Source organism: Nesoenas mayeri (genome assembly GCF_963082525.1).
Source record: "Nesoenas mayeri genome assembly, chromosome: 13".
Taxonomy (NCBI): domain Eukaryota; kingdom Metazoa; phylum Chordata; class Aves; order Columbiformes; family Columbidae; genus Nesoenas; species Nesoenas mayeri.
In genome coordinates, this window is record NC_137550.1 from 18,946,516 (window position 1) to 18,971,619 (window position 25,104).

Sequence of the window (25,104 nt, forward strand, 5' to 3'; positions counted from 1 at the left end):
ACAACATTTGTAAAGACTAGTCCAGACCACTGCATCCAAAATATCCAGAGCAATTTTATCCACACTCTCAAATTCTGTTTTCTAATTTGGTTTGTTAATGACATGAGGCAGAAACTGTCATCGTGTTTATAAAGTAGCCAGTCCTCTCAGGAATCCAGACTTATTTGGGATGCTGGATATAACTAAGAGTCTTAAAAAAGAGAAAGAATCTACCAAAACAACTGTTGTCCAATAGGATCCACAGATGAGACCAAATTAAATGCTGCATATGTGTGTATTAATTATGTATATTACATATCCCAACGCAACAGCAGTTGTAGTCATGAAAGCAAGTGCAGAATTTGATCCACTGTAGTATTTGCTTAAGGCACTAAATTCTTTGAGCTACAGGTCATTTCCTATATGGCCATGAAGATTCCAAAGTTAAATTTCTGCTGTGATGAAATCATTCTGTAATGATTCCTTTTGGTCAACAATTCGAAACCCCTTTTGAGTTCTGTGGTGTCCATCAAGAGGTGCTGATATACCTCGAGGAGGGAAGGACTTTGAGTCCACATACATAAGGCACTAGAAAGATGTGCAAGACCAAGTTAAATAAAATACTTAAACCAGAAGACACTAATTGAGCAGTTTCCAAAGGGCGATATTTCTACAGACAACCCAAGCCATAAGAAACAGAATTTCCTTTACAAAGCTGAAGTCACTCTTGTTTTGAGCATTACATATATTCAAACACACCTCATCCAGCTCTCAAGCAGCCACGTTCTCACTCCAAATGCAGCAGGTTTGTGGTGCACAGAAATGTCATTATTTACACACCCCTCTATCATCGCCACTACTGTCTGTACTTCTAAAGCATCTTGATTACTCTGCTGATGAGCACCATGGAAGCGCCTATAAATAAAATAATCATCTCCCCTCATTAAGTTACAGCTCATGGACTGAGCAAGGATTATTTTCCTTTGTAAATTCCTTTTGTAAATTTTATCATTTCACAACAGAGGGAGCAACGCGCCTCTGATGACACTGGAAGAGACAGACTGTCAGGACGCTTGTCAGTGTTTCAGCTTTGAGCATCTTGCGTTTTTGCATGAATATTTTCTCCTGAAAATAAAGTACTGTTTGTCAGAATTAGGCATTCAAGAATCTCTTTCTAATGTCAGAATCAGACATGCAAAAGCCTCTAATATCCCATCGCAAGGTCAGGTTTTAAGGAGCAGTATGCCATGGAAACCCAAACAGCAAATATGCGCTGACAGCAGAAGCTTCTAGCTCTAGCTTCAACAGTAAAAAGACACACGTATGTGGAAAATTTCAAATAAACTTAGGTAAAAAAAAATATACTGAAGGAACAAAGCCTTGGTGAAGCAGGTTTGCTCTCCAGGAAGCTTCAAGAGTAACTGATGCCGCAAACAAATATCAAACATCCTATTATTGCCAAATCACAACATCTCTCTTGTCAATAACCGCAACACTGCAGGTACATTTGCATACAGTGAAACTCCCACGGGTGTCTCTAACACAAAGAAATACCACATTTCATAAAATGATGAACTATTAAGCCAGCAAAACAAATTAGAATCATAGAATCATTTCAGTTGGAAAAGACCTTCAGGATCATCAAGTCCAACCATAACCTGACCAACTCCAGCACTAAACCATGTCCCCAAGAAGCTCGTCCGAATGCCTTTAAACCCCTGATGACTCCAGCAGTGCCCTGGGCAGGCTGTTCCAATGCCTGACAACCCCTTCCAACCACAAGCTCACTTCAGCTGATTTGGTCTTGCTCTCCAGTCAGAGCTGGAGGTGGAAGCTCATCCCTATTTCTGCACAACATCCAAAGCATCATCTTGCCTCCAAAATGCTGCCTGTTCTCAATGAACTGAGGTGTTTTCCAGGTTCAGATTAAGATCCTCATTCACAACAGTGAAAGCAACAGGACTCTGTATATCAGCATGAGTAGACAGCTGCTTTCAGACCAGAGCCGTCCATTAAGCCCTTTGTAAAGGTGCTGTGACTGAAAACACATGGCCCTGTGCCCATATATTATTTCCTCAGTGAGGACAGATCATTTGAATCCCCTTCGTCTTCCCTCAGCCACTTCCAGGGTTTCCAGTACACTACCCCCTGTTTCACTGCTTATTTACAGCATGCTATCTGGAAAGTCACCTACTCGTGTATAAACTATACTTCTTATGAAGAAAAAGTGCTGGGTTAAGACAAGTGGAAAGAAAAGCTTTGACAAACAGATGAGATGTTTGTATATCTGAAACCAGAAGCAGCCACTAACTAATGTGCAGGATACAGAGAAAAAGCGAGAATATCAGATAGGTTTGAGTAACATGCTACTTCCAGCTCCCAGCCCCTGCACCTGGAGGGTGTGGGACACTTTATGAGCCTGTATTTGGGGCTGAAAGGGTGAACATTTTCATATGTAAAGTCTGCACGTTAGTTGGACGCATTGCCTAGGGTTGGCGTGGTACTTAAAGAGCTGGTATTTGAATCATTTTCTCCAGAGATAGGAAATAAAGTTAATTTAAAGCAACAGCATCAATCCCTAGAATAGCCAGCATCCAACCCCCACTCAAGAGCTGCATTGCCTCACTCCAGAATCTGGAGCAAGAAAAGTAGTGACAAAAATAAGACCATCCCTCTAGTTAGTTACAGAAGACACAGGACTGTTAAATCAAGCTCAGAATTTTCCTTGAAGAATCCAGCTCTTCCCAGTCCCCAGAGTTATCCTCCACATTCCTTTCAGGCTTTTCATAGATACAGCAACATGAAATGGCTTATTGCTGTGTAGCTGCTAACAAGAGACAGATGTTTCCTTCAGTTCCAAAAAAATGTAGACATGAAGCACATTATGATGACCAAACAAATATTTTTGACCTCAATCCCTTTCTGCGTATAATTTCTTCATGCACTTAGTCAAGAAAATGCAACACGGTTCCATGCTTTTCCTGCTTAATTACTGAGCTAGACAGATGAGCATGCTTGTATCAATTACTTTTTCTTTGCAAGCAAGGGAAGTCAAGCAACACATTTTCACTTAATGAATCCAAAGCTCGAGAGTTTTTGCAATTACTTCAGAGCCAAATCAACTGGTGGCTGCGAGCCGAACTCCCCATGTAATTTATTTAGCTAGTCCGGAAGACACGCAACTGCACGCTGGCGTGCAAGATGGAGCATCTGTTTCACTCAGACGGTTGGCTACATACTTGATATTAATATCAGTGAAAATTTAGTAACGTAACCACTGGCATAAGAAGTCTGACTTCTAAGAGAACAGCTGGCAGTGATCATCTCAGGTTAATTTTAGGCTTCAAAAATTGTTCCGAGTCAGTAAAGCCTCAAGACAAGAGAAAGAAAAAGATGTAACATCTGTAAAACCCCCTACCTGTTTCCCATCCAAGGTATAGAGCTTTTTGACCACTCCCGTCTCCAGTTTTATAGCTTCAGTGATGTCAGTGAGAACTTGCTCAAACGAATGGGCAGTCTTCTTGTTCAAGAGCACACGGACCGCCTTGCGCGGCTTCACGCCGCTGCGGATGATGGTTACCAGCTTGGGACGCACAAAATCTTTGTTCTCCTTCGCCTGGGCGCTGTTGCTGCTGGCCAGAGACTGAGGCGCTTTCTGGTTAGCGGATGTCTTCACGTTGACAGACCAGTTGGGATTGACGTTCTTGGTGTATTCCACCTTCTTGAAGAAGTTGTCAGATGAGCAGACGTAACTCTCTCCTTTGGAAAGAAACAAACATCAGGCTAATTCTACCGTTACTACTGTAAGAATGCTGAAAGAGACACTATACATTTCCCATCATTAATCATGTAAATCATTGATCATTGTTTTCATTAGCACTTCCGTGAGAGCTTCTTATTAAAACATTTTGTCTTATTTTAATTTTATATTTATGCTTATTTAAAACATGACTAATATTTCCCCAAAGTAAGCAAGTCAGCCACAGCTTGCATCAGCATATACACACTGCCACTCAGTCACATGAACCAGGGGTATAAAAGGTTAACAGCTATAAAGGTATTTAGGTTCCTGAACATGCAACTAAGCTGCCTAAAAGCTCTTCAACACCAAGTTAATTGAATAATTTTATCACCTAAATTATTTTGTAAATTTGCCAGGTTCCTCTCTATCTTTACAGCCCCAGCTACCCCTCAGTCCGGCGTGCGCTGGTGAGAGGATATCAGCATTATTCCACAAAGTACCTTTTGTGTCAGGCCTGAAAAATAACGAAAATAAGGCACTGAACAGTCTCTAGCAAAAGCAGCTTCGGTAAATCTAGCAGGCATAACAAATACGCTTTGTTACAGTGTCAGTGGTTTATTAAGGGACAGACTTAGTGGCAGCTGAGATAAAACACTACACCAAATACCACTGCTTGCTTTTATATGACTGGTACCAACCAAAAATATATTCAATCCAAATTTAGACATGGTAGAGAAGGGCTACAGTCTTGTTAGCAATCCATTAAAAAAGCCCTTCTCTATACCATCCAAAGTTAGTTTCAAGCTTTCTCTGTAATTTACAGGATCCTATCTATCAAAGGTCTTAAGAGCCCCTTAAAGGATTTGCAGGATCATCTTTTGTGCCTGCAAATGTGATGGATGCTAGAAGAATTATGACTAGAACGAGACTGTAAAACAGTATCCCTGAAGGAATGTAGCTGTCTGGTCTGAAATGACTCAGGCTGTCGAGCACTTGAGGATGCACTGAAAGCAGTCGGTCGTTGCTAGAGGAAGACGCTTTTGTCTCGCCATTAAATAAAATTTTAATAGGAACTGAAGGCATAACATGGGTACCTGCAGGATCTTGTGGAGTTTCTTTCAGTGTTTTATTGAGCTGCTCTTACAGAATGAAGTTCTTCAAATACTATAATAGGTTTGAAATAAAAATCTGGATTTAACTACACTGAATAAGAAAAAAACCCTCTTCACATAAACAGGCTGGCTGCTTTTCCTGACCTGTTCCCTATGGCAAACTCCAGGGCCTGGAGGTCTTTGAAAGCCTGACCCACCATGCAAGTCTGGTTTTCCACCACAGGATCACTAGGTCAGGATTTGATGTCCAACTAGAAAAGGTATAAATATGGATTTCCAAACAGCCTGCTAATTTCCACAGAATTTTATGGTCCAGGTATATAACATTCAGTTCAAATAGTTGTCCTTCTGCTGACTAACTTGCATTTTTGATAGAGGCACTGAGACGATCCCTTCATACAACATATGGTGAGGCCACTACAAGGTACACAATAAGGAAAAAAAATAAAGCTTTAATAGGCTTAAAACAATGGTCTGTGTGGTATTTATGTCCTTCCTACTGCTAAGTCAAGTCACAAGCATGATGACAACTTTTTTTAACCCTGACTTTGGAGCCAGTTTGCCAAAAAGCGACGTGTACTGTGAGCACCACCAGCTGCAGCTTCTCTGTCTCCTCAGCTACATGAAATGACCAAAATCATTTCTCAACAGAAAGCAGATATTCCATTTTCCCTTCTGAAGATGGAACAGAAATACAAAAGGCAGAAGAGAGCTATCAAGGTTCATGACAAACACTGTCAGCTGGGCATTTTATTAGTTAGTGTACCCCAAACAAATGTGATAATCCCATTCTGTTGGATTGAACAAATACAAATCTATACTTGAGGCATGTGTGCTGTAAGCAAAACCCCTCAATAAACTGAACATGTAGTAGCCATAGCTGAGGCTCCTTAATTCCCTACATTTCTTGAATCTAACTCAATAGAAGCATAAAGATACCCCAGAGAGTACCGTACATCATAAATAAATCCTATGGGAGATATTGATTGTTTTCCAGAAGCACTGAGCACTTTAAATCTTTCTGATGAATAAGTGATAAGTTGTGGTTTACTCATCTGCTTCAGCCAAGCAGGTCCTGGCACGGGGGACCACACTCTGCTCCGGTTTCACAGTGGTGAGGTGCAGCACCGAGAGCTGGAGATGCTCACAGGGAATTAGTCCCACTAAGGACATGAGCCCTCCCAAGCCCATAATCCCTGGGCGGCAGAGGCTCAACACAACTGCAGCATTAGCCTTTGAGAAAAGGGATTTCTATGTTTAAGTGCAATACCAGGAATAAGTGATTTGAATGCTCTTCTCGCCCCTGCCCCAAGCCACCCTGCGGGAGCTCCTGACCTCGCCTGTACCTCTCTGCTTCCCTACCTGAAAAACACAGCTAGCAATATCGACCACTGAAGTGTTGCAAGGCCTGACTTTCATCTGTGTATATATAATACTTTGGGATAGATGGCACAATGAAAGACAGTATATACTGACACCATGTTCTATAAACACTAGGTGTTGGAGCATATTTTACATTACTAAGTTCCAAGTTTTAAAGTAAGCAAAAGGGAACATTGGTCTGTCCAGTAGAGTACTTGACTCTTAGTTCCACCAGGGCTGGAGCATATTTTCCATTAATAAGTTCCATGGTTAAAGCAAGCAGAAGAGATTCTTGGTCTGTTTGGTAGGGTACTAATACTTGCAGTTGAATGGCTTGGAATTCTTCCCTGCACACCATGGCTGTTTCGTGTATTTACAACAGCACGCACTGAAGGCAACGGTGGCACAGGGGCAATACTCCCAGGCTTTGCTTCCATAATGTGGTATTAGGGAGCTGTGCACGTATGTACACTGGCCTTTTAAATTATGCTCGCAGTCACAACTGGAAAACGTAATCTGCCCTTTCTCACTTTGTTTCCTTTAACCTAAACCCCAGCAGATATTTTACTGAATTCTAAAACTTGGACCAAAATTTGCTTGGAGCGACACTTCAGAAGACCAGTTCTGAAGAGCAGCGCTTCTCAGCTTCATATCTGCAGTTATAGCAGCTCAGCTCCAGGGAAGAGGAGCTTTTCTTTCCTCCTTCCCCAACCTAAAGACGTAACCTGAAGCTATAACTTAATTTAAAAATCTGCTTCAACTGATATCTTCCCAAACTCAGTTTATGGCCCTAAAATGATAGCAAAATGATCACTCAGTGAGGCACGCCCCTTTCACCATTTGCCAGCCAGGAACACTATTCTCTTTACTATTCTCTCTATTTCTCTTCCCACAGCTGAGTTTTTACCTAAACCTCACCATGAGGTGGTAGCAGGATTGGGCAAGACCTGTGAACTTTCCAGCTTTGAATGTGTACTGTGGCCAGAAGATCACGAAAGAGAGAAATCTTGTGAGGAATAGCGCTGCCACGGAAACAGGAGCCATCTCTTGGTTCTTCTGTGTCGTCTCTCCATGCTCAGCCTCTAATGAGATGTCAAGGTGTGCAACGGCGCCAGTCAAAGGAATGCACTGACAGGCACAGCACGGCTGCAGAGACGTGCACAGCAGAACACAAGGAAAGGAAAAGTGGACATGAGATTTTTGTCAAAAGCAAAAGAAACAGCTCCAAGAAGTGTATTGCTCCCCAGCCCCGAGCATAGAAATCTGCGCACAAATATTTTCAGGAACACGTCTTTAGACAGCATGCAGCTGTGTACACGTGCGGCAATCCAGCTATAAGCCAGGAGAAGGTATGATGAACAGTTATGTCATTCCTTCCAAACCAAACCCCAAGTGGGAGCCCCAAAGAGATACACTCATGCATGGGGGTGGGAAGCTTTTGTAAGAGCGAGAAGCATCATCCTGCCAAGATTCAATCTGCTGCTGAACAGCACACAATGGGCACGTCACCAAGGGTGCTAAGGACAGCATTCATTCAGCACAGTGCCAGGCTGGTGCAAGATGCCCTTTCTGCACTGAGAAGCTGAAACCCTGCAGGATATGCACTTGTCATCATGCCAGTGTGCTCCAGAGCCGGCGAAATTTCTATTGTGCCACCAAACCAGCAAGGGCATTGATTTATTCCTTCTATCCTGCCCTTAGCAAGAGATGGACTGACTGCAGACCTTTGACCTTAAGTCACAATCAGCATATTTGCCATTTGAAGCCATGGTTTGCGTCACACTGAATTACTCTGGCTCCAAGTGCATTCCACATCACTATGCTACCAATTTGATAGAAGCACAAGGTGATTATTCAGCTCCTAAAGAAGGGATGATCTCAGCAAAGATAAGGTTTGCCTCAGAGAAGGCTTCTTAGAGAAACTCTAAGCTCAAGATGAGCGCTAATCCTTCAACCCTCTTACAGCAGCTCCTTGTGACAGTACTAAAAATGACAGGCTGTGCTTTGAGAAAAGTTATCCTTTCTCAGCGTGCACCAGCAAGTTTGCAAGTATAATGAACTGGAGGCAGAAGTCTTGCGAGTAAAATCAGAAAAGCTGAATTGAGGCCATTTTGAAAGTGTAACTGCTCAGAGTTATTCCAAAACCAGTCTCTGTGGGCTCCAGTCAATTACTTTGGTTGTTAGCTGTGCTGTTGAGAAGTTGAGACTCTGCTGCTGCGCCCAGCTTTCATGTTTCATGGGATTTACTATGACTTCAATCGGAATTAAGTGGACTTAACACCTTGCAGAGTTCATTACATTTGGTGTTAAAGTAGGCCTTTAGTTTCAAATGCATGAACTTCCTGATACTTTATGCATTAAAAGGGTTTCTGCCGCCTCAAGACCTACTCTACCATGGCACAATGAACTCTGGAAGGGTTTCTTTCCTTTGGCTGTTGCACAGGGAGCTCTCCCACGAGAGAGAAGAACCTCCTGTTGAAAAAGTAAAAGAAACGCAGGATTACCAAACCGCCTTCAAAATCACACAATGCCTGTAAAGAATTGATGGGACCACACCAGCTCTAGTGCAACGGCCAGGACGTGCAAATAAAACACAACCACAGGGATACGTTCTGTTATATAGGAGGTAATTAGCCAAGCTGCCAGGACAACAGCCATAGAAAACAATGCCACAGATTACTGAGACTTCACTGTTGGACTACATGAATTTCTATTTTCCATGCAAACTGGAACGTGCACACACTGGGTGGAGATTTCAATACATTTCCCCCAAAGCCCTCAGCCCCAGCACACACCAGGCTGCATAGCTCCAGGGTGGGGCTCCTCCTATGATTACTTGAAACAATCCTGGACAAGATTTTGGAAAAGATTCCCCAGGGCATGATAGGATACAAAAAGCTTGGAAACACTTTCTGGAATATCTCACACAGCCCAAGAGCATTTGCATGAAACCCCATCGAGCAAAACAAAATCCTATTCAGCTTTTTCTACTGCTTAATCTGAGGCAAGAACAAATTTCAGACAAGTAGCCCAGCACAGGCCAAGGGCATAAATCCACCTGGGATGAGCCCTCCGAACACAAAGCAATGCGGGCTGTGCTCTGCCCAACAGCCTGAGCACACCAGGAGCGGGAGGAGCTCCACAGCTTCAGCTCAATGTTGAGTCTCTCAAGTTCTAGTTCTAATCTGTGTTTGCATCTGTGTCCAATCCATGTTATAGTTGTATTCGTTGGGTTTATTTCCACATGTATTTTTGACCCTGACTATACACAGTAAAGGTCACTTAATTCACATGAAACCAGCTGCTGACTAGAAGCGTGTCCGAAATCCAACAAGAAAGCTCAGGGCTCCAACTTCCATCTTTGTCTTGTCGGTGGACTTTGGGCAAACAAGTCAGACTGCTTTTCTGCATCTCAGTTCCTCGTCAGTAATAACATCACCTTCCACCTTCACATGTTCAGACCATAATTGCCCTGAGCAGGAGCTCTCTCTTTTTACACATGTAAATAGTACCTTGCACAGTAGGATGCCCCATTTAGCCAGCACCTGTAAATACATGGTGACAAATGTCTAATCTGTACAAGTGAGGAATTTGGCTTCTGGGGAAGTGTCAGTCCCTCCCCAGGAAAGAAACCACCATCTCCACCAGTACTGGTGTTAACCTGCTGCCCTGAGCCTTTCCATCACTCTCAAGTCACACCTCGCTGTCCCTTTCATTACATCAAGAAATAGTAGTGGGGCCACATGGGGGAGCAGGAAAATTACAGAGTGGCCAAAAAAACCCTCAAATTTTCATCCCACAAATGGCTCATTGCAACCTGAGTGTGGAACATATGGCCAAGAACAGCATTTCTTAAGCCCTCTTTGCTGTTGAAGTCAATGCATCACATCAGTTTCCACCTTCATCCAGCCCTCCATTCAGGGAAAAAGAGCAATCAGAGCTGAGACACCGAGACTTCGGCATCTCATCACGAGCCTGCAGGAGCACAGAGGCTCAAAATGCATCAAGGAACAAGCCACCCTGGCCAGATGTCAAAGGTAACTAGATTTCAGTAGAAACCTGGATAACAATGTGAGTTACTCTATCAGCTTGAGCAATGCTGGAAAAAGATGCCACATTATTTTTTTTAGTATCTTTCATAATCAAGTTGTCACAGGACAAAACATAGAGTTAACTGTTACGACAGTGGCTCACCAAGAATCTATATAAAGGCAGCTTCATCTATTGCCTTCCCAAAGCCTTGGTCACTAGAACCAATTATAATATGAATATGAATAAATACCACCTGGTGCTCTTTTCCAAAAGATTCACTTATTGACTAAAACAACCATGATAGAAAGTAGCAGCTGGGCCCAGTATCCACTCCTGACTCAGCCAAGAGAGTGCACAAGTGAGAGATGCTGTCAGAACCTTCTGAGAACAACCCTGAATGCCAGGGAAGAAAACGTTACCAAGGCTGGGTCTGGAGACCAAAAAGGTTATTTCCCCTTAATTAGCAGCACACCAAGTGGGGTTTTTTCACTTGAAATGACTGCCTCAAGGATATTGGTTTTGTGCAATATCATTCTTTCCCCTCCAGAAATACATTCAGACTACACCACACATGCACGTTTTTAAATCATACAGGATTAACCAGGTACTTAGAACATGATGTGAAACATTCTCAGTAATTCAACAGCTTTTGCAATCAAACTACTGAGATGAGCCTCTCTGATGACTTTTCCTAGGTTCTACTTGCTTGTTGGAAATTACCATAATAAATTAGTCATGTTATAGCAACTAGAACTGGTTTAGTCACCCTCGGTCTCCCACCAGAAAGCTAATCTATATGGCTAACATATACTGCTTGTGTACATACTGTTCTTGTATGTCACAGACCAACTACTCTGAAGTTCTGTTTTTCCACGCATATACCTGGTACACAGTTACACAAGCACCCAAGCTAATAGCATAGTTTACCACAAGGTTGGCTACAATCATGGCATTATAAATCAAAAGTGACACCTATTGCTTTTTATACAACAGGTGCACAGGTCATCCAGAGAAAGACGGGAATACTGTCATCATGAAGCTGTCAGTGACAGCATGCAGATCTACTTCTGCATTTCCAAATACTGGATTTCTTAGTTTTCACTCTGCTCGGATGGTATTTTCCTCAGTGATGCTGTGCTGAGGACACAGCCACACAGAAAATCCTGCCTTTGTTTCAGTGCCACTTCTCCAGTGCTGTTTCCAGATGCCATTTTGGCAGAACAAAGCTAGCACGCCAATGCCAGCATCTCTTGCCTGGATCTTCACCCGTAAAAAAGATTTTCAAGAACTAGGTACTTTCTTACCTGCAGCAAAATCCAGTGTTCAGTGGGTATAACTACTAAAGTTTTCTTAACTTCACTAACAAAAAGCAGCAAAAGACTGTGATAAAGAACTGCATTTTCTCCTGTGGAGTTATTCCTGAAGATGTCCATAAAACCTAGGCCACGCAGGACTGAGCGCTGCCATTAGACATGGGCTGTGGCCATATTAAGAGATCAGAATGAAACATGGCAGAATCTCTAAAATTAAGGGAGGCCACACCTCCATTTGACAGCTGGAACTGGGCTGAGAATAACTCCACCAGGACTGCATCATGTCTCTGAAAGGCAGCAATTTCCTCCCCATAAAACTCCTCTGTGGAAACCAGTATTTATTCTGGGTGCTTGTCCCCACAAAGTATTTTGGGGAGATGAGCAGCCTACTTGACAGATAAGGAATTCTAGGGAGAGATGCTTTAGTCAAGGTCACACAATGACTCGCTGCTGAGGCTGCCCCTGCAGTTCAGTGGCTCACACACTCACACCCATTGTCTTTTATTAAAGGAAGAAGCCTTGTGGATTTTTCTGTAGTCACCAAACCAGCCAGGGCATCTGCTTGCAGGAAAACATCAAGGAACGGGGAAGAGCAACTCCCCTCCTGCAAGTGAGTAATTGGGATATACCAGTCCAAACAAAGAATGGAATATCTGGATTGCTCGGGGCAGAGAACAGTGGGGTGGCTGTGGGTGTCCTCGGTGCAGCCCCGTGTGCCTGCACCCCCAGCAGAGGTTGCCATGGGCAAGGAGGCAGGACTGGCCGTGCAGCAGTTTCATGCTGGGGTCCTGCTGACACCCCCTGAGAAAGGCAGCACCCCAGGGCAGCTCAGCCCACAGGAGCAAGCCTGCCCCCAGGTGCACCTTCAGGCACAGGACTGCTTTTTGACTCGTCCTTCATTCACAGTCCCAGTGCTGCCCAGCGGAACAGGCACATCAGCACCCTCTGGCCACAGGGATAAACTCAGAGCTGCCACGCAGGGGATGCCTTCCCATGCTGCCCCACAGACCTACCGCAGCAACCCGCCCCAGCACACAGCTCCTGCAGAAACACTCCCTGAATACACCCCCTTACACACACAGCCCATGTGAACACCTCCATACACCACCCTTCCATACAGACCCTGCGTGAACCATATTCAGATGCAGCATGTGAACTCCCAACGCCCCCTCCACACACATCGCTATGCAAGAACCCTCCTGTGCACACGCAGCCCAATACTCCTCCACACACCCCTGAGCACAAATCCCAGCGCATACCCTGTGCATGAACCCCCTCAAGGAATCCCAACAGCTTGTCACACCTTCCCCCGGAAAGGAATAAAACCCTAAATTTCACCAAGGGCAACCCACCCAAAACACCCTTCTCCACACACACACGGCATTCGTTAACTGCCCTGTCTAAACACACTGTGAACTCTCAACACACCCCTCCACGCACTCCCCACAGTAAGAACCCCTAACACCCTGCCCCCCAATACCCACACTGCTTGCACCCCAACACCCCACTCCACACACACACAGAGTCCCTGCACAGCCCCGACCACACCCCTATGCACCCATCAAAACACCCTCATTTACAGAATGCATAAAGCTCTCCCACCCATATTACACACACACTGCATGAGCCCCCCAGCACGCCTCACTTTTCCATTCATACCAATCCACCCCAGTGGGAAACCCACATCCGTCCTCAGCCACCCCCTGCACCCACCGGGGAGCCCTCCCAGCCCGGACAAACGTGGGGACACCCCCAGACAACCCCCCAAGCGATGGACACAGCCATGTCGAGCCAAGGGTAAGACACACCCCTCTGGCTCCACATCTGCACCCGAGCGAGCGTGCAGGGGACAGCCCGGGGTGTCAGCCCCTGCGCTGCCGCCCTCTCCCGCACCATTCTGGTGGGGAAGGCGAACAGCGAGGTTCAGCACAGAGGGGCAGAAACACCGCCCGGGGAAATGTGACCTTAACGGCAGAGCCGAGTGGTGCAGCCCCCTCCCACCCCGCCTCCTCACTGCACCAGACAGCGATGCTAATTACCTTCCTCCAGCTCATCCATGCTCCCGATCTTCCGCGACCCATCGATGGTGTAAATGTAACGGACTCCCTGAGGCAGATTAATGTTGTCAGACAGGGATCGGGTCAGGTCAGCCAGGAGAGCATCAAAACTTCGGAAGCGGTCAGAGGACACGGCGTATACAATCCCCTTGAAGTAGCGGTCCCCGTTGCGATAGAAACGCACCTTCTTGGCTTTCTTTTCATTACTCAGTGCCTGTAAGGTCCTGGTTCTGTAGAAGCTACAGTGAGCGCTGTGAGTGGGGCTGGGCAGCCCGTTCATACGTGAGCCTCGCATGTTTCTGGACGCCTTGTCTCTTTCGTCAAAGTGTCCAAAATCAAGTTCCATAGTTTGGTGAACCCTAAAGATCTGAAGCTGAGCAAGAGGGAAATGGGGAGAGAAGGAGTGCAGGTTAGAGCAGGTTAGAGCCAAGCAGAGCTACAACCCAGAGAGAAAAATGACACTAATACGAGAGCTGTATGTGGAGCAGGACAGATGTATTTGGGAAGCTCCCCCTCCTCTGACCCACATTTCTATCGATTTGGGGGACTGAGGGTAGGAGGGGTCCTCGCATTTTGAAAAGGATCCAGCCACTGGGGGCAGGGAACATGTTTCTAGAGAGCTGTCTGCTCCTGCACCTGGGAGTTTTCAAAGTGCAGTAAATTGGGATTTGAGGCCAAAGGAATACATTGCAATCACAACTCAGCCCCCAAAAACTCGTCCAGACACCAGTTGGCAATGAATTAAACCTCTGAGCCTTGTGAGGTTTCCTTTGGTAACAGAAAACAAGGAGATCCCAGTAAGTCAGCCCTTCAATCTGTCGAATCACGGAAGCAACCAGAGCATCTGAATGTTTAACATTAGAATAAACTGGCATTTATGAAAGAATGGTCACAGGGGAATAAGCAGTTTCTTTGTGACAGCCTGTTCAATAAGGGTTAGCAATGAGATCCAGCCCACCCTTCCCCCTATCCGCAGCCCCCTCCTAGCCCATCAATCAATTCCCAGGACCAGCCTCCATCTCTAAGAAGAAATGACTGCAAAGAAAAAAAATCTGTCATTGAACCGAGGCTCCGATAAGCTCTTTTCAGCCCGAGTCTCCTCTGAATTGCATTTCTGCTGTCGTTTAATGAGGAGGAGAAAATAAAGGGGCTATTTCCACCCCGCTTCCAGCCTTAAGTGATTTAATTGCTGGAAGTGCCCCTGCCCAAGGGACACGCCGCCCCTGCTCCTCACCTTTCATTGTTCTGAGCTCGGGGGGCTCCCAGCGCCAGGGACTAGCACAGAAAAGCTGAGACCGGAGCTGACACCCAGCGAGCAGGAATCTCTGCGTGTGTCTAGTTTATGCTCAAGAATAACCTTGCTCCCGCACCAAACCCTAACACAAAAGGAGGAGGAACCCCCAAGCCTGCAACAGAAAATCCCTTCCTCTCGCCCGGCACAACCAGGAACATGCAACTCATGTTACCTTGCTTGCATGTTAAAACAGGGCAGAAAGGGGATTTACACCAGCACTTGGCAGCCAGGTATAAATCTAGGAAAAGCTGTTGCTATCTCCCCCCCACACTCCTTACATTTGCCAGAACGAAGCTCCTTGCCTGTGTTTTACAATGTCAACGTGACCTGTGCCAAGAAAAATCATCGTCCCCAGCCTGCAATAAAGCAGGTGACAATGCAGGCAATGTGCACACGAACACCCCAAGTAGTGAACATTTTCCCCCAGTGCCAGTTGGGGTGTATTCAGTCTGGTATCATGCAGTGAACAATGAAACATCCCCGCAACTTCGGGAGTGAATCAGAGGATGCAGAGGGTTTTGATTTTAAAATGAACTGCAGATGCTGTAAGGTACTAAGAGAAAGATTCCTCCTTTCTATCTGACATCTGTTACTTTTCTGCATGCAAGTCACTCAAAAAAGCTCTACTCACCGGTTTTCAGCGCGCAGGGTGGAGATGCTGAGAGAAAGAAAACCAGGCTCACTCTGCCTTTGTTGTCTGAGCTCCAAGCAAGAAATTCCTGCCAGGGTGGATGAGACGCCTCCTAGGTCCTAGTGCCTTGTTCGATCCCTCCACGGTAACTTTGCCTCAGTGGTTTTTACTCTCGTCATCAGGCATCTGCTTGTAGTCTTCTCTGTATTTGAGAAGGAAAAAAAAGAAGTGTGTCATTCCAGCTCTGGATATGTTAACAGATAGGTAAAGAAAAAGTTTAAAGGGGCAAATTTTGAGGTGATGCTCTGAAGGATGCAAATTTCCCCTTGGTTCTAGCTCCACTGAGAATGCATCTGTCCCCAGTTAAAAAAAAAAAAAGGCATAATCTGACTGATGCACCAATATTATAGGATTACCAGTACAGGGAGGTCATGGCTGCAGTCCTGCAGCGAGCTACAACGCTGGCACAAGACTCCTGTGCAATAGGAAAGCAACTAAGAAAGAAGCTGTGCAGTGGAACTGGGCACAGCCCTGCTCCTGTACTGGTTTGACACAGCATTCATGGTTTACACTGGCAAGCAGGAAGGGAGAATTCACTTGGTGGTTCTGCATGCGGTACCCCTGAATAGTTTTTCCGCATTAACACTGGACACAAGCCAAAGCCAGAGCTCTGAATCCCAGTTCATTCAAATCCCCAAGAGGTTCAGGCTGGAGTCATGCAACGCAAACTTAACCCAACAGATCCAAGCTGGCTCATATCCCAAACTAGAAGTTTATTTTCTGATTCCACTGCATGAGGACTCAGCTATTACAGAATCGGACTGGGGTCTTTCATTTTGACAGCAAAATCTTTCACCTGCTCTGTGGCTGGAGATATCCATCCTGCAGTTAGAAGAGGAGCACCACTAACCCTGCTCCTAACCACACTGGTGCTGGTCCCAACTTTCTTTTAGAAAAGAACAAGATTTGGAAGCGGGAGGGTCTTTCCATCCGTAGAAGGAAATCTTTCCTAACAACACTGTCTGTTTTGAATGAAAACATCAGATTTGGTCATTTTGGCACACCACTGCAGTATCACATTTACACAGAAAAAGTTAGTATTTATTCCAGCTTTGTCTGCCTTGTACATAATAGCCCAGGCAGCTCTGACACAAACCCACTGAGAGCTTGTCTTTGTTTGCCAGCAACTTTCACACATGACATTTGTATAGTTTCTTATTCACTGAAACTGTCCTTTTCCTCAAAGGCTCCTGTGCATCCTCCACTGAAACTGCTCGCTGGTCCCTTATGTGCTTGGCAGGATCACTACAGATGAGACCACAGATCTGCTTTCCCTCCTTGGCAATTAGCAATTGAGGGTAGGTCTCTGGATGCAGATGCAAAAGGTAGGTAGGACTTCTTCTCCTTCCCATTAGATCCCATTCCAAATTCAGTAATACCTGGCCATTCACCACCACGTGCTTAATCTATCCAGGATTAACAATTCTTCGTCATACCAAAATACTGCTGTAAATTTATTCATACTTAAAAATATGCCAACGATACAAAAAATTATGCATCTGCTAAGTACAGTAACAGCAAGAAAGAGAAAAAGAAACCAAGTTGAGTCTTTAGTGGTGCACAGAGCTTTGATAGAGAAGAGGCAGACTGTTTGGGATGATGTCAAAGGACCTAGACACTACCCCAGGGTAACCTGGCAGGATGATGTAAACCCATGCAGTCACTGGAATTGTACAATAACTTATTCATCTCCCAGGTTTGACCTGTATGGAGTTCTGAAGATGGCAAGGGGTCTCAAACAGCATAAACAGGTGGCTCTTGACTTCTTTCCACATCTGAGACCGTATCTGCTGGTGAGAAGACGAAGCGTGTCTATATTAACGCATCTGCTCATGACACTGCGAGCAGCTCTTTGGAGCATGGACACTTCCTCTTAAAAGCAGAATTACTCCAGCAAGAGACCTGGTATTTGTTCCCGACTGAAGGATAAGGTTTTTATAGCCAATGATGGTAATGTTCATCTTGGGTAAAACCTCAAGCTATTCCTAAAAGGTGCCCAAATCACCCTTAGTACAGTTGTCATCCTTAAATCCTGCCACAAGACAAGGATCTCAGCAGCCAGAGCATCAGACGTGAAGAGCGCTGGAGCCAGATTGATTTCACATGTTCTCCAGGGAATTGCACCATATTTGCTTCTCTTCAAATGCGAACAGGATCACCTTCTACCGCAGACGCTGGCTGGGCTGTGCAATAAGGCACAGAAATAAAGAGCTCTTTCTTGCTGAACGTGAGGACCTGCTCCTGCCTTCACTTCTGGGGCTCAGGCACAAGAACTTCACTGGCCTTAAGGAGTTAAAGCTAGTCAAAACCTATTGACATCAGAAGAGACTCACCCCCCGAGACACCGTGATCTAAAGCATTTTAGGCAACATGAGTGATTGAGAATTGGAAAGAAAACTCTTCCCAGCAATTTCATCAAGAAAAGATAAATTTAGCTCTTCAGATTAAATTATCTGCTTTAAATCAGGTGAATCATCTTTCCTCCAGGAAGCTAACATTTAGACTCTTGCCTGTGTAACTAAATCTGTATGAAAACATGTTTGTTGACATTACCGAGCAACTGTGATACCCTGAAAAGTGGCAGACTCCAGGTAAAAGGGATCTTGTGACTACTTTGTGCTACCTGCCAGTTTGCAGCATCATTAGAGTTGCCATCTTAAGTACTCTCCATGTCAATGCCCAGTTGCTTTGTTATTCATCATCCCAACTTGTATAAAAAATTACATCTGATAGCACAGCATGTTCTCTCGCCAGGATGTAAGTCGGGGTGATAAGTAGCCAAGGTTTGGCTGCACCACAGATGTGAATTCTGGAAAAACTTAAAACAAGTGATCACTGCTTTTGAAGGAGCTCTTGAATCAACATTTTCAAGTCAGTCTGTTTAGATGCATATGCTTAGTTCTTATTTTAACCCCTGTTCTTCTGGACTGCTTTGAAAATATTATCCCTGATCACTGCTTTCAGAGCTTTGCTTGATGTGAACTTACCTGCCAAAACCCTCTGAAATGACAAACTACTATTTCAGAGCTCTGCAAAGTGTGTCAGGGTGCTCAGAACTCAAAGCCCATAAAACCAATGGCTCAGTCTTGACCCTACAGAGCAACAGGCTTTAAACCTGAATCTTCAGAAGAAGTGTTCATCGAAGAGTTACCGTATATCAGACTACAGAGTTAAGTCTCTCCTACATAACACTATGAGCTAATAAGCAATGGGGACTTGGCAGACTTTCACCATATAACATTTGTTTCCTCTGGAGATTTATTTTTACAGGGACCACACACATCTGAAAGTCTTTTAAATACCAATGCTAGTGAGCCAAAGTCAGCTCAGCTGCTGGGGAGGGAAGGGTGGAGGACACCTCCATAGCACAGCTTCACCACTTCAAGCCTTGTACACATGTGCAGGGGCTGTTCAGACCTTGAAGACAGAGAGCCGGACCTTTCTACAGCCTAAAGCCCTGGAAACCCCAGGGAGGAGCAGGGACAGTTGTTCAGGGTGGGAAGGAGGAGGGGGTGGAAGCAGAAGCTGTGTTCCAAGGCCACCTCCAGCAAGCAGCCCATGTGAGGGTCCCCCCCGGTGCTCCACAGCACCAGTATCTCTTGGGCGAGACCTGTCACTCCTCCAGACCCCAAAGGCTGCGCTGCCTTAGCGCATTTGTGCTGTGGCCCCACACCCTTGGCAGATGCCCTCTACCCCAGCAGATGACTTTGGCTTCAGACAAGCTCCTGCTGAAATTTGGGAGAAAGGGGCCTTTGCATCCTCCGAGGGACCAACAGGAAGCAGGCTGCAAACGGAAAGGCCATTTTCTGTGCTAATAAGCCCTTTGTAAGTATCTGGAAACAACACAGCTCATAATGAGTTATTCAATGAATTCACTCAAGGCATCCAGATACAAGAAAACATTAACACTAATACACACACCAGTCATCCAAATGAAAAAATACCTTTTGCACTAGACTGCTTCTGGCTCCATCCCCTCCCTACTACAAGCAAACCACCACAATCAATACATCATTCCCAACTGAAAACAAATTCCCTGACAGCAGTAAAAACGAAGCTCCCTCACTCCAATACACAGCCCAGGAGGTCCTGGGTGAATCCTGGCAGCCCCAGGGAGTTCCGCCAGCCAGATTCTGGTGGCAGCTCAGTGGCAGCATTTTCCCTTAGCAGCAATTTGCAAAGCTTGCAGAAAGCCATGGAAACGTCTGCCATGTGCATTGCCAGTACCGTGGGGGACACGCAGAACCTCACAGAGGTTGTCAGCACATTTTTGCTGACCAAATTATGCATGATATATGGTCCGCAAGTCCCAGCCAAGGTCATGACAAATGAAACCACAAGAAATCCAGATGTCTCCTTTCTCTGAGGCTGTCCATGGGCTGCATCATAGTACTTACAACACTCAAGACCAAGAAATTAATAGTTTCTTGAGAATTTCATTTTATACAGTAATTCTACCTGAATACATGATTGCCAGCCTCTCTCAAAATGCCTGCTGAATGTAACATTGGTTTGAAGGACTTTCCTGATGGAATATTAAATGATGGAAAGGAAAATCCCATCAAAGCCATCATGGGGGAATCATGTCACTTTCAAGTTGAAAATGCAAGATGTTTCCTTTCAAGCATAGATCCTGTCTGTCACTCTGAAAGCAATGACAGTGAAGTCACTGGGGAAGAAATCCAAACAGCCCGTCTTATAAACTCCAAAAATGGCCTATTGTTGTAATTTGAGTAGTTTTCCACAAGAGACTTCCCACTCAGTACACTCAGTCTTCCCAGACCAAGCCCAATAGAGGCTGCAGAACTGGCCATATAAGTGTCCTAGGCAAACACCTTCTCGTTTTCAAATAGTGAATGCATGTGAGCTACAAAACTAACACTTCAAACAAAAGACAAAAAGATACCTTCAGTGGCCTTAGGAGACATTAAGAGCTTTTGAACTGATATCCAGCATGACACAGAACAAAGACTAGAGGTCATAAGGCAGCAAATTACACCAACCTGGAGTTCTCACAGTCTAAGCCTCCTTTTGCATTTTAATATTACAAGCATTTGTCAGGTCAGTGCACCCCAACACGTTGCTGTGGATGATCCTGATTCAGGCCCACGCTGTCTTTGGAAGCGGCAGAAGGGTGACGCTGGCACAGCCTGTGCTTGTGCCAACACATCTGGCCTCCGGCAGCAGAGCCCGGGTGCTGGAAAACTCCCAGGGGAGCTGTACGGCTCTACGGAAACCTGACTCTTGGCAGGAGATGAGTAATCAGTATTTAAAGTGTAGATTCTGGCTGAGCTCAGCTGTAATGTAGAAGCTTTGAGCTGTCAGCTACATAGTAGGAGTAATTGTCATTCAGCTTGCTCACCTCCTTCTACCAGCAGAAACAGCTGAGAGAGAGAGGCGGCTCAAAGGTTTTGATGCTCTCCAGGAAAGAGGAGAGCGGAGTGTTGGTACTGGTATTTTATTGTTTGCAGGGGATGGTTCAAAACTGTTTTATCCTAAAAATTCACAGAGAACAGAAAAAGACGGCACCCTGCGGACCCACAGTCCTCTCCCCCATTAGCATCAGCTAAACTCCAAAGGCAAGGGCCCTCCTGCAGCAATAGGCTTCAGCCCCCAGTGCTCTGCGTACATTGTTAAGTCCTGGCAGAATGTCACCATCCCACCTTTATATCATGGGATAATGGCATATTATTACATAATTGCTACAGCCACTAGTTTTGTCCATCTCCTGCTTTATTCTAGCCACCAGAGAAAGGCAGATCAGCTCACTGCAACCCCACTAGAGAAACAAGGTACAGCCATAAATACTATAATAACAGAACATTGTTTTGTTCTTTGTACCCATGAAGCGCTTTACTGCTCTGAGCTAAAGTTTTATTCTGTTTCCAATTAGAAATCCAAACTGCTTGCTGGATTAGGTGACTTCCACTCACTAGGCAACCCAACAAATATTTTCAGTTTGATCCTTACAGTTATTAACCCTGAACACACATGGAGAACTCTGCTCAAATAGCACTTCAGAATAATTCAAGGCCCACACCACAATGTGAATTGCCTTTGCATGTCTCCGGGACACGGTCATGACTTCTTTCATTGTGGTCACCCTGCAACAATCCAGCCTTCAGCACTGCTGACTAGCTCAAACCTCCAGTTTGTGGGCTAAATCTGTAGATATAACCTTGAAGGAGAATTATGAAAGGCAGCAGTCATCTCACTTTTAGCCCACACAAGCTCAGTCAACTCCAGGCTGGCCATGCCAGAGATCCTCACATTCTCTTCTTTATGGCACTCTTCCCTCTCTTCACTTTGGGATATCTGTTTTAGTCCTCTTTCCTTGTCTCTTCCATAGATGTGTGAAAGGGAGACCTGCAGAGAGACATCTTGTACATCCTGCGTGGCTAATCACAGCTCGCATGCACACACACCACTCTCAGGTGCAGTAACACCAGTTGGCTCCCTCTGAGGTTGACAGATGAGACAGGGGATGTTTGTGAGGCACAGATGCTGCGCAAGTTCAGTGCACAAAGGGCACCTCCACCGCACCTTGCAAAGCAGCACAGAGCTGCAGAGCGCCCATGGAGCTGGTGTGCTGGCCAGCAATCACACTGAGGATCCCTGCAATCCATTCATGCCGTGTGCCACCTTTGTGCCATAGGTGTCCGTAAGACACCAACGATGCCACCCTGTGGTAAAACTGAGCATCAGGAGAGGAAAGCCTGTGGAGGTGCTGATCTGTCTGGAGTGACTTCTGCTCATGACTGTGCTGTTGGGTCCCTAGAAAGCAGAGGAAGGACACGGGGACAACAAGCTGTCAGCATGCTCTAGGGGCAGTGGGCCATGGCATCCCAAGGCAGGACCTGCAGGTACAACAGCTAGGCCATCTTTTTGATGAACTGCTATGGCAAGAAAGAAAGAAGTCACCTCTCCTCCCACCCCTGTGGCATGGCAGCAAGAAGCTGAGAAAAGAGATACATTTAGTATATAATGATAATGGATTTAGTTCAAATGAACTGATAGCCTTGTCCTTCAAGTTTGTCTTCACAATCCGGCTCCTATCTCCTGGTTATTCTTCCTACAAGTTTCACCATAAATGTATTTGGCTTGTGTGGCCAGGTCTTGGTAGCAGATGGTGGTACAGAGGTGCCTTCTGTGAGAAGCTGCCAGAAGCTTTCCCCATGTCCAACAGAGCAAACACCAGCTGGCCCCAGGACAGAGCTGCTGCTAGCCAAAGCTCAGCCCATCAGTGACGGTGGTAGCACCTGTGGGATAACAGTTTAAAAAGAGGGAATAAACTACAGGAACAACAGGCAGGAGAGGAGTGAAAGTGTGAGAGGAACAACTCTGCAGACAGCAAGGTCAGTGCAGAAGGAGGGGCAGTGGAGCAGAGGTTCCCCTCAGCCGTGGTACAGCCCATGGTGGGGCTGGCTGCCCCTGCAGCCAGGGAGCAGAGATCCACCTCCAGCCAAGGTCAGGCCACCACAACAGACCAAGCACACGCTTCCAAGAACCTAACAACAAGGCAAACTGAAATCTTAGCAAGTTCACCTGAACCCATGAGCTTTGAGTCTCTCTCCAATCATCTGGAATGAATAGTCAGGCCTGGACCACTGCTGCTTGGCAGTGATGCAGATAGATTTATACACACCTTTCTGCTTGCATATTGGGATTTACCATCCTGCAAGTGGAAAAGGAACACAGACATACTCTGGTTTTCACCTTACAGGGTCATCAAAAGCAGAATGGCTCTTGCTTAAACTATACAACTTATCTTTTGAGCTATTTCTAGTGAAAACAAGCTCCAGAGATGGAGTTTTAGCTTAGTCAATATTGCATAGAAATATTAGCTGTAATGTGACTTATTTGTTTCCAGGCAGGCCACGTGAAGGCTTTGCAGAAGCTAATTATTGTTTTGTTTCATGTGGCCCATTGAGTGATGACAGTAATAAACCATTTCAAACCAGAACAAACACTAGGAACAGGCTCCCTACACAACAGCACAGCTTTCTTCCCTTTAATGCAAGCTCTGCTAAGCCAGTGCAGACAACTGGTTGAAGGCCTTAAACACTTGAAGGAAATAAGTGATGAGGCACTTTCACATCAGGCTTGCTTGACCCCCTTTTGTAGGTGTCCGTTTTGCTACCCCCAGCAGGAAGCAGTTATATGCAGTGCCAGCAGATGGCAACCCAATATGAGTTTCTAACAGCTGTTGGAGCCATGCAGGCCAGCAGCCAAAAACATGCATGGGCAGCCAAAAGCATCCGCTTTCCTGTCTCAGCCAAGCGGCAAGGGGATCAGAGAAGTTCTGTGTCACTGCAGTCAAATTTGTGAGGGATCTCAGAGGCTAAAGAGAACATCTGGGCATTTTAGACTCTAGTCAGCCACTCTGCAGCAGTGACACCTCTGTGGTATTGCCTGAACAACCCATTTTGATAGCCTTTAACTCATCCCATAAAATTCTTACTAGTTTCTCGATGCTAACAGATAGGAAGTTCACACCACACACATGTGGTCACTGACTGCAGGGACGTAGCAGTGTCAGTCTCCCTTTTTACTCCCAAGCGGTTTCCTTTAAGCAGCGCCGTCCGAAGTACAGCGTTGAATTCACGCAGCATAAAACCACATGCACACAGCCAACTTCTACAGGTGCCCATGCTCAGGATTTCCTCTTGGCTGGCTCTAGGAGAACTACTTTATGCTGTGAATTGCTGTTCAGGCACATTTCCCTCTTCCTTCAAAAACTCTGGTATTAGGCAGTTAGGGTTTACATGCAGAAGAATATTTTCAGTATAGCTTTAAGCATTTGTAGTTTTCCTGGATTTTCAAAGGCTGCTGGGTAGCAGGCCTGATGTTCCCTGCAGAGTTACTGCCTCTTAGGAAGGAGCAATGCTTGCCCACAGCCACAGGACCAGGGTGCCCAGGGTCTTGGCAGAATCCAAGGGACTGAAGCAAGAGCACAAATCCAGACAACCCACATGTTTTTCATCCATGTTTCTGTCATTAGCTCAGTTCTGCACTGAGAAAGAGCCCAGCTCAAGATGCCTGCTTGCTGACTATGCCCTACCAGCCTGGCCTACACAGAGCACATGAGGAACATCTGTTCAAGAAGAGAGTCCACTCTAAGTGCAGAAGCACAGGCTGAAGAATAAAGTGGAGAATTCAGCTCTGAAACTGTGAAGCCTGCTCAGCCTTCCCAGCACTTGAACAAACCCCAAACCCAGGCCCATGCTTCACCAACATGAGTTTTCTCAAAAAGGGATGAAAAATGGAAAAATATCCCTACACAGGGTGGTAGTTATCAGGACAAACACATACGGAAGGACTACATGAAACAACCGTTGAAGTCATTAAAGGGGATACAAGCGAGCTGCCTAGTAAAGGAGAAGACTACAACAACATCTAGCTGATTAGTAGGGTAGGAGACAAGAAGTCCCATTCTTCAAACTACTGATGAAGCTGATGCTTTTAATTAGGATGTGGAATTGCTGTATCAGAGGGCTGCTCACCCAGGATAGAGAATAGCAG

At 45.5% G+C, this 25,104-nt stretch overlaps 1 protein-coding gene across 2 annotated transcripts in view; it reads right to left on the reverse strand.

Moving 5' to 3' along the window:
* The window catches only part of DCX (doublecortin), a gene marked incomplete at its 3' end in the record, with an annotated part of 60,388 nt that extends 46,430 nt beyond the window's left edge, over positions 1–13,958 (reverse strand). The window contains exons 1-2 of one of the 2 annotated variants that reach the window (XM_080352458.1): positions 13,580–13,958; positions 3,398–3,738 (exon numbers count right to left, since the gene is read on the reverse strand). In XM_080352458.1, the coding sequence (XP_080208584.1) occupies positions 3,398–3,738; positions 13,580–13,943 (705 nt within the window). In that variant the 5' untranslated portion in view covers positions 13,944–13,958. The remainder of the gene's footprint in view (positions 1–3,397; positions 3,739–13,579) is intronic. The other variant, XM_080352459.1, reaches the window with a different exon arrangement.
* Positions 13,959–25,104: the final 11,146 nt, after the last annotated feature.